We start from the raw sequence: 11,236 nt of genomic DNA on the forward strand, positions 1-11,236 counted from the left end.
TTTTATAATTTATTTAATTTAGCGTTGAATAGATCAATGTTAAATAAGATCTATTTTTAATATTAATTTAAATTGCATCGATTTGATTGATGCTAATGAAAGCAATTTAAAAATAAAGTTTTTTTTTAAAATGCCTCATCTTTAAATAAATAAAATATAAACGAAAAAAATTGTGGATGAGGAAATTTATCATTTTTAAATTTAGGCCTTTAAATTAAAAATAATACATGGTTTATATTCGTTGTCATGAAGGCGCATAAATTCATAATATAGTCGACACTGATTTAAATAAATATAAATCGGACATATTGTGAGACTTTATATTTTGGAAAAAAGATAAATACATTAAGTAGACTTTATTAACACCAATGCTAATTGAAATATTTATTTAATTAAAAATATAAATAATCTTACGGGATATCATTTAATTGTTGAATATGTATCAAAATTTATCAATATTTATGTCTAGAAATATAGGATATCATCTAGGATATTGGTTTATGTTGTTAGTTTCCAATTATATTTACATCTTTTTCATTTAATTTATTGAGTGTTATTCAAGAACAAATTGATATCAAAGCCTTTATCTTTGAGTTCACCACTCGTTTTTGATAATGATGAATATAAGTTACGGACTGCATAGATGATCAACCATCTTGAAGCATTGAATTATTGGGAGATAGTAAGAAAATTATGATGTTTCTGAGATGTTTCAACATTCAATTGTGACTCAAAGGAAGTATCATAAAGAGAGGAAGAAAAAAAAGCAAAGACAAAAAATTGTCTTTCTATGTCAAAAGTTATTTTTACATGAACTATGAATTTAGAGTCTATCAAAGAGATATGAAATTATCTTTAAATATCTTTGTTGTGTTATCTTTATTATAAATATTACATTATAAATTTATAATAATTATAATTTTATTCAATTAATATACTACGTGAATTTACAATATCATTATGAATTTTACTATATATTTCTATTCACACATACTCTAAAAATAAACACGGTATAGTTTAGATTATGATAATTTTATAACAATAAATTCTTCCTTAAATAGAAGATCAAACAAAAATTAAAGTTCATAGATCTATTTGAGCTTACTATAATTTATAAGAAATAAATTTTTTTATTAAAAGAATTATTTATTAAACTATAACAACAACCGAATATTCTTTCTTTAAAAAATAAATTATATATATTAAAGGGTAAATTATTATATGATAACAATTATTTCTAAAAGAAGAAGGTATTTAATTATTTTTTTATTAAATAAAGAAATAAATTATTTTTATTAAAAGATGAATAATCTAAATATTATACATTTTTTTATTTTGAAAAAAATTACAATTAGTATAATAATTATTGAAATAAAAATATATTATTAAAAAATTCAAACTATTTATACGAATAGTGCATTGGGGGACAAGAACCATTTCAAGCATTACAGTGAAAATGCAATGAAGAATATGAAGAAAGCTGGTAATTAATGAGTGTATGATCCAAAAATATCGCTAGTAATAGGAGTAAGGTGTAAGTGGTGTAGGGTAGTAACTAATGGAGTCTAAATGAGAAAAGGTTTTGTCATCTTCACTATGCCGATGTTGCATAATATATACCTATAGTGAAGTTACAGATAACCTATGGAGGCAAAAAGATGTTTTTTTTTTATGTTAAAAATGATTTTTATAAGAATTATCAACTTCAAATTTATCAATTTCAAGAAGGAATACTCTGACAATAAAGAATAAAGACATGCAAGTGCATAAAGGAGACATAAATAATTAAAAGTTTTGTCGTTTAACTTCTGAGTATAACAAATAAACTTCAACTTGTTAAGAAACTCTTTTCCAATGAAATAATGTTGTTCAAAAAAATTATGGTTACTATACTTGAAAAATATGAGTAAAAAATCATAACTTTTAGATGAAGTGAGAATTGGTAAATGTCTTACATGCTAAAGAGCAAAGAAGAATGATGAGTTGAAACTATATGAGGTGTTTTTCATGTAAAAACACAAGATTCTAAAGGTGGAAAATACAAGATGAACAATAAATAGAAGACCAAAAAGAAAGAAGGTTCCAAAAATAAATAATGGTGAGAACTTTTTTTCTTGTGCATATTACAAAAAAGATAAATCAATGTTGTGAGATTTCAAGTGTAAAAGTAAAGTGATTTGGGATGTGTAAAGCGAATTTACAAATCTAAATCTAAATAAAAAAAGATAAAAGTGATTATGGAAGAACAAGAAAGGGCAACTCTTTGTTATAAGTGATAAGTGATAGAAGACTAATATAAAAAATAACTATTGATTATGAAGATAATAAATACTGTAAATAATTTATTAAAAAATTGAAAAATAAATAAATTATCATTTTGTAATTAATTATTTTGTTATTTATTATATTTAGAAACACAATCGAAAAAATTAAATTTATTATTATATCCTATAATTAATTAAATATACATTATCAAAATTGAGATAATTGATTATTATTTTTCTTAATGGATTACTTTTTGAATAGTTTTAGAAATCAACTAAAAAAATGGTTACTTATGATTTACGTATATAATTATATCCTAAAAAAAAAATATTTAGATATTAAATATATCCCGCGAAAAAATAAATAAGATAATTAGATTTCATTGCGGGTTGAGATAGAAAAGATAAATTATCTGTGATTCTAAAATTATTAACTCTTAAAATATGTATTAAAAAGATAAAATTTTGTAAATAAATGTCAAGTGGGAGTACACTGGATAAAGTAAGATAAGATTTTAGAGTTTAGTCTTATATTTTTTTAAAATTTAAGAAACTCTAATAAAGGAAAATGCAATATCAATCTTGATGAATTTAATTGATATCTTGAATCATACAATAAATAAATAATAAGTGTGATTATAAGATTAGATTAAGAAATCAATTATATCTTATTATCTTTTGTGAGTTATGTCTGATTGGGCTATAAAAGTAGTGTAGTGAGAATGATTGATGTAGTTGTTTTGTTGTTCTTGAAGGAAAGAGAAAGAGAGACTGGAAGAGAAAGATATATCAGAAGAGAAAGCAACAACAACATGACTCTCCCTTACAGTTCTGTGATGACAAGATCAGTGTGGTCTTACAACCTTGAATCGGAGTTCGAGATGATTCGTTTTGTCATTGCCTTATACCCTTTCATCTCAATGGATACAGAGTTCCCTGACGTCGTCTTTCAGTCGCATCCAGCATTCCGACAACCACAAAATAACTACGCAGTGATGAAAGCTAACGTGGACAGTATGCACCTCATTCAAGTGGGTCTCACCCTTTCAGACGACAACGACAACCTTCCAACCTTTGGAACCTCCAACCGCTTCATTTGGGAATTCAACTTCTGTGAGTTCGATGTGACACAACATCCTCATGCCACTAGTGCAAAAAGAAGAAAAGGATACGCTTTATTTAGTGCGGCTTTTGCGCTACCCGCTTTCGAAAAAAACGTGGTGGCATTTTTGAAATTATTTTGATTTACGAATGCGGTTATTTGAATAACCGCATTCGTAAATCAAAGCGCTTGATTTACGAATGCGGTTATTTGAATAACCGCATTCGTAAATCAAAGAATTTTGATTTACGAATGCGGTTTTACCTTTAACCGCATTCGTAAATCATTTTTTACCTTAAATTTTGAAGCGCGCCACACACAATTTCAAACTTTATTTCTCGTCTTTGCCTTCGTTTCGCGTTTGCACTCTGAGTTCGTCTCCTTCTACTGCATCTGCATTCCATTTGTGCAATGTAAGTTTCTTGAACTCTCTTTTTTCCTCTTCATCTTCACAAATATATGCATAAATGTTTTTCGTTTTTCTTATATATGTTTTTTTCCTTGCATTAGTGGTCTCGAAGCACTCTTTCATTGTCTTCGTGGTTTCTTGTGGATTTTTTGGTTTGCTCCGTTGTTGCTTCCCTGTCCGTCGTCGCTTCTGCTGCCGCCACCGTTGTTCGCTCCCGTGACTCTTCATCAATCTTGGCTTCACACAAGATTGACGATGTTTTAAAATTTTTAATTTTTTTTAATGATTCCGCATATACAAGTGCGGTTAAAGCAAATAACCGCACTTGTAAATGGTATTTATAAATGCGGCTATATAGCCGCATTTATATTTCTTGATTTACAAGTGCGTGTTGATCAAATGCGGTTATAAAACCGCATTTATAAATTCAAAACAACCGCATTTGTTTTATATTTCTGCACTAGTGTGCTCCTCACTCCATCGCCCTCCTTCGACGTCAAGGCATAGATTTTGACAAGAATCGAAGGTTTGGAGTGAACATTGTGCGATTTGTTGAGTTAATGATGTTCTCAGGACTCCTCTGCAACAATAATATTCAGTGGATTGCTTTTCATAGTGCCTATGATTTTGGGTACATGGTCAAGATACTAAGTCAACGCTTTTTTTATATGCAACCATTTCTACCTCCCAACTTGTGTGACTTTCTTCAACTCGTTAAATTCTTCTTTGGATACAAAGTATACGACGTTAAGCATCTCATCAGATTTTGTCCCAACCTTCATGGCGGTTTAGACAAAGTTTCTGAGTCCCTAGGTTTGGATAATAGTTGCAGAAGAAGTCATCATGCAGGCTGCTTAGTCACTCTCCATGTTTTCAATAAAATCAAAACTCTATTTTCATACAGAGTTTGACTTACCCAAACATGCAGGTGTTTTGTATGGCTTAGAGATAATAGTCGCAAATAAGATGACTTCGTTATTGTACCATCCTTTTATTTTATATTTTTTATTTTATTTTCATTTTATATACTAATTAACAAAATTTTCAATTTAACATTGGTGAAATAGATGTATGACTCCGTAAATTTATTAGGAATTTTATTAAAAAATTAATTTCAATCAAACAAATAATATAAAAATATATATATTGTAATGCTTAACATTTTCTTATGAATACATTAACATTTATGTTGTGATGGAGTAAATCAATATAAAGAAAACTTATTTATTTTGCATTCTTAAATAAGTAGATGGGAAAATACACTCGTGTTAGGCGAATTTACAGTTATAATTAAAATAAAACAAACAATTGACGTGGTATAATTTAATATTATTCAGTTATATTTTAATATAAAAAATTTATTTTATTTGTTAAAGATCGATAATGTATAATATTTTAAATAAAATATATAAAGTAATTAATTTAAATATATCAATATTCTAAAATAAATAAATCAGTTATGATTTACTTATAATCATATCCTGAAAAAAATATTTAGATTCAGGAAAAAAAACAAAATGAGTTCCCGAAAAATAATATATAGAATTGAGAAAAGTGTTGTGAAAATTCAAATCCAGAAATTAGAAACGTGGTCCGGAAAAACGTTTCCAAAAATAGTTTTGATCCTCACCCCTATTTTAATTTAGAATTTAGGTTATTTTTGTCATTTCACATGTAAATTGAGTGTAGGTTCAAATTTGGTAATTTAAAATTCGCTTGATCCAGGTTAATTTTTTTATTTAAAAATTTATATTATGGTGCATTTAATCACACTATTATTTTATGTTTTTTAACTCTTTTTTTATCATTAGAGTCAGCTAAGTCAATTTTGTTAATATTCAACATTAAACAGACTGATACTATCAATTAAACCAATATTAAAAAATATTTATTTAATTAAAAAATAAAAAATAATTTTATGTTTTTTTAATTATTTTTTAAAATTAAATTTCTGTGTTGCATTAGAGTTGTATTAACCTAAGTTAATAGTGTCAATTCAATTAATTCAATTAACGTTAATATTTGGAAGCTAAATTAATTTTTTCTTCTCATATGATATGATGAATAGGAAAAAGTATATTGTATATTATGTAGTGCAAAAATTGTAAAAGCCGTAAAAAAAATACAGCCGGCCCCACCATCTTTTCTCTCTTTCAATTTCTTTTCTTGTTTTCTCCATCTCTCCCAACTTCTCTTCTCTCTCTTCTTTCTTCATTTTTTCTCCCATACCTCATCTATTTCAAAATTTGATCACACCATGTTGTAGATGAGAAATTAGGTACATTTTTATCCGATTAGATTTTGAAACAGAGTAAATTTTTTTTACTTTAATTATCTCTTATTCTCTGTTTTTCTCTATGATTTATTCTTCAATTTTAGTGGTGCCAGTTGAGAAAAATGTTTCTCTCAACTTGATTAAGCTCATACTTAAATTTGGTAATATTTGGATAACTTACTATAGGTTCATAAATTTTGGAGTGGTTCCCCGGTTTGAGGTAGAATTTCCATCAGAATAAGGAATTTAAGGTAAGAGAAACTAAATTTAATTTAATTTTTAATAGTACCCTAGGTCAGAAGATCTGGATGCGGAGGGGACGTGGTCCCAATATTCAATTTCTTTTGCAGGGATGTTGTTTGTTTATATATTGGGTTGTTTGTTTATATATATGGTTTAAACTTGTAAAAACTATTAGATTTTGATGATTTAGTATTTAAGTGTTGTTTTTTTTAATGTTAAATATGAATTTGAATGTTGTAGATTGCATTTTGAATGATATTGTATGATAAAAATGGTATGAAATTGAATTTATAAATTTGGGATAATGTATGGACTAATGTTTGTTTGTGTTTTAAGTATTGGTGCCTATGTGGTAACAGATATCTTCGAGCTTCATTGATGGTCTAAGTCACATAGACTAAGATATCAAGTGATGAGAAGCTGATGGGGGAGTTCATGCACACCATGACCTATGAGATGCACAACCTGAGTTGTATTGAACTTACCCTGATCCTTTCTCTTGGATTAGTTGGTAATCTTTGGATCAGGTGTTAGTCTTTAGTAGGACTTACTTAATACGGGTCTTCCGGAAGACGTTAGTTGTTATTCTGTTTGTTGAATATCTTGGATGTGTAGATCCATGTGAGATCTATGTGATTGTTTTATGTTGGGATTTGAAGAAGATTGAATAATATTGATATATGTAATTTGGTTTTCTCTTTTGATTCAATTGTGTATATTATAAAAATTTACTTTCACTAACTTACTCTTGTTTTACTTGCTGTGATGTGAACTGTAATAATTGAACTATGTACACGATCGTACAGGTGTCAGAGATTCTGGAGGGCTTTAGGATGTTGGTTTGAACTTCATCTTGTTAATATTTGTATTTCTACAAATCCTAATCACATATTAGGAATGTTTTGAGAAACAACAAATTTGTATAAAAATCGATAGAACTTGTGTGGTTCCAGTTAGATATATTTTTTGGGCTGTTAAAAAATAGTAGACAAATTATTACGGTATATAATTTTAATATATTATAATCAATAATTCTTGAAATAAAATAAATTGTGACATAGTAGAAATAAATTATATTTCCATCATTCGAAATTATAAAAAAAAGTAATATATGAAAATAATTAAAGTAAGTTATTAACTGAAAAGAGAGAATGATATAAAGATATTTGTGATAAAAGAATAAATATATAGATATAAAGATAAAACAAAATAATATTTTCAAATAGAAATATTTAATTGCTCATTTTACCACTTAATTATCATATAAAAGTAAAACGTATAAATTATACATAATAATCAATGTATTTTTTTTATAATAAATATCGTATAACCAATTTATGTTGATTAAATTAATTTGTACAGTACTTTCATTTTATAAATATAGTTTGTATTAGACAAGATAAATATTTTTAAATAAACTGAAATTTAGGCTGTAATTGTCTGTAATTTTTAGTTTTAACTTAAAAAATGTGTTTTTTACATGTAAACTTTATGTTGTTTGTGGAAGAAGGAGAAAAAGGATGTAAAGTTAAAGAAAGAAGGTTGATGAACTACTTATCTATTTAATTACTAATTATTTAAATTTTAAATTTGGTAACAAAATATTTGATAGCTAATTAGATATTAATTTAGAAATAATTTAACAATAATATAAATTAAAAAAGGCATGTAAACTAATTATTTTTTGTTTTTTTAAGATTGGTTTCTATTTCATAATTTTCTTGTAATGTTTATTAAAAAAATTAAAAAAATAATAATTATAATTTTATAATTAATTATATTTTTATTTATGAACTACTTACGTATAATGTCTCCAATATTCAGAATTAATATTTGTTTAATCCAGCTAATATAGTTCATGATTGAAAGCTAAATTTTATGCCTTTAAATTTTAATTTTATCGTTAAACCTTAAATTTAAATTACAAGTTAAACAAAGTAATAAAATTATAATTGATGAATAGTTATATTAAAAAAGTAAATCACATTGTTAGTGAACTTCTATATTATAAATAAATAAAAATAAAATCGCCTAGTTGTTAAAGGTGATAGAAGAGTAATATCAAAAGTAAGTATTGATTATAAGATAACATTGTAAATAGTTTATTAAAAAAATTTGAAAAAAATAATAATTACAATTTTTTAATTAATTATATTGTTATTTATTATATTTAGAAACACAATCGGAAAAATTAAATTTATTATTATATCATATAATTAATTAACTATACATTATCAAAATTGAGATAATTGATTATTATTTTTCTTAATAGATTATTTTTTTGAATAGTTTTAGAAATCAGCTAAAAAAATGAACGTAAAATAGATAAAATAATTATATGCAATTTTAATATATCAATTAAAAAGATAAAATTTTGTAAATAAATGTCAAGTGAGAGTACACTGGATGAAGTAAGATAAGATTTCAGAGTGTAATCTTATATATTTTTTTTTAAATCTAAGAAACTCTAATAAAGGAAAAGGCAATCTCAATCTTGATATATTTAATTAATATCTTGAATCATACCATAAATAAATAATAAGTGTGATTATAAGATTAGATTGAAGAAATCAATTATATCTTATTATCTTTTGTAAGATATGCTCGATTGGGCTATAAAAGTAGTGTAGTGAGAAGGATTGATGTAGTTGTTTTGTTGTTCTTGAAGGAAAGAGAAAGAGAGATTGGAAGAGAAAAAGATATCGGAAGAGAAAGAGAGATGAAAAGAGAAAGCAACAACAACATGACTCTCCCTTGCGATTCTGTGATAACAAGATCAGTGTGGTCTTACAACCTTGAATCGGAGTTCGAGTTGATTCGTTCTGTCATTGCCTTATACTCTTTCATCTCAATGGATACGGAGTTCTCTGGCGTCGTCTTTCAATCGCATCCAGCATTCCGACAACCACAAAATAACTACGCAGTGATGAAAGCTAACGTGGACAATATGCACCTCATTCAAGTAGGTCTCACCCTTTCGGACAGCAATGGCAACCTTCCAACCTTTGGAACCTCCAACCGCTTCATTTGGGAATTCAACTTCTGTGAGTTCGATGTGACACAACATCTTCATGCTCCTCACTCCATCGCCCTCCTTCAACGTCAAGGCATGAATTTTGAAAAGAATCGAAAGTTTGGAGTGAGTAGTGTGCGATTCGCTGAACTAATGATGTTTTCAGGACTGCTCTGCAACAATAATATTCAGTGGATTACTTTCCATGGTGCCTATGATTTTGGGTACATGGTGAAGATATTGAGCCAACGCTTTTTTTATATGCAACCATTTCTACCAACAAACTTGTGTGACTTTCTTCAACTAGTTAAGTTCTTTTTTGGATACAGAGTGTACGACGTTAAACATCTCATCAAATTTTGTCCAAACCTTCACGGCGGTTTAGACAAAGTTTCTGACTCTCTAGGTTTGGATAATAGTGACAGAAGAAGTCATCATGCAGGCTCCGATAGCTTAGTCACTCTACATGTTTTCAATAAAATTAAAACTCTCTATTTTCATACAGAGTTTAGCTTACCAAAACATGCAGGTGTTCTATATGGCTTGGAAATAATAGTCGCAAATTAGATGGCTTTGTTATTGTACTATTCTTTTGTTTTGTATTTTTTATTTTATTTTCATTTTATATACTAATTAACAAAATTTTCAATTGCGAAATAGATGTATGATTCCGTAAATTTATTAGGAATAAAATTAATTTCAATCAAACAAATAATATAAAAATAATAATATTGTAATGCTTATCATTTTCTTATGAATACAGTAATAAGTAGATGGAAAATACGACTCGTTGTTTTAGTCTAATTTACAGTTAAGTTAATATTATTCAGTTATATTTTAATATAAAAATGTTCTATTTTTGGTTAAAGATCGATAATGTATAATATATTAAATATAATCTTTGGTTTTAGATTTTAAAATTTTAAAAATTGACCAAAAAATGTAACATAAAATATATAAAATAATTAATTTAAATTTAAATATATCAATATTCTAAACTGAATAAATCAGTTATGATTTACTTATAATCATATCCTGAATAAGAGATAATAAATATTTAGATTCAGGAAACAAAAATTAAAAATGAATTCCGAAAAATAATTTATGGAATTAAGAAAAGTGTTCTGAAAATCCAAATCCAGAAATGTGGTTCGGAAAAAGGGTTTCAAAAATATTGTTGATCTCACCCCTATTTTAATTTAGGGCATTTTGGTCATTTCACATGTAAATCATGTGTAGGTTCAAATTTGATAATTTAAAATTTAACTTGATCCAGGTTAGTTTTTTTATTTAAAAATTTATTTAATTTTGTGTTCGTTTAATCCACACTATTATTTTATGTTTTTTAACTCTCTTATTTTTTAAAAAAAAAATTGTGTCTCATTAGAGTCAGCTAAGTCAATTTTGTTAATGTTCAACATTAAACTGACTCTCTTATTATCAGTTGTGTCACCCTTTCATTTGGCTATGTCAACCTTCCAACCTTTGGAGTTCAACGTGACACACGATCCTAAGCTTCATTTGGAAATTCAACTTTTGTGAGTTCAACATGACACACCATCATCATGCTCCTTACTCCATCTCCGAGCTGATGATGCTCTCAGAACTCCTCTGCAACAATAATATTCAGTGGATTACTTTTCATAGTGCCTATGATTTTGGATACATGGTAAAGATATTGAACCTACGCTTTTGTTTTATGCAACCATTTCTAGAAAGCTACTGAAATAGGGGTTTTCATATTGTATTTTTGGTTCTTGAAGGTTCTTGTAGGGTTTAAGAACTAGTTTGTTTGTAATCTTTTTGTAAAGATTGTTATGGTTCTAGTGAAATCCATCTTAGTGTAAGGTGGTAATGGATACAGCTCACATTGAGTGAACCAGTATAAATCTGTGTGTGTTTCTCTTCTCTCTTAATCATTGCATTCAAA

At 26.9% G+C, this 11,236-nt stretch overlaps 1 protein-coding gene across 1 annotated transcript; it reads left to right on the forward strand.

The window, feature by feature from the left end:
• Positions 1-9,036: 9,036 nt before the first annotated feature.
• On the forward strand, positions 9,037-9,873 carry LOC137809426 (probable CCR4-associated factor 1 homolog 11). Its single transcript, XM_068610537.1, has one exon. It carries the CDS (start codon positions 9,037-9,039, stop codon positions 9,871-9,873), a length of 837 nt encoding a protein of 278 aa, XP_068466638.1.
• Positions 9,874-11,236: the final 1,363 nt, after the last annotated feature.

The sequence above is a fragment of the Phaseolus vulgaris genome, chromosome 2 (genome assembly GCF_000499845.2).
Source record: "Phaseolus vulgaris cultivar G19833 chromosome 2, P. vulgaris v2.0, whole genome shotgun sequence".
NCBI classification, from domain to species: Eukaryota; Viridiplantae; Streptophyta; class Magnoliopsida; order Fabales; family Fabaceae; genus Phaseolus; species Phaseolus vulgaris.

Excerpts from the sequence above, each read along its gene's own strand:
- LOC137809426 (XM_068610537.1), top strand. The coding sequence starts at position 9,037 with ATGACTCTCCCTTGCGATTCTGTGATAACAAGATCAGTGTGGTCTTAC.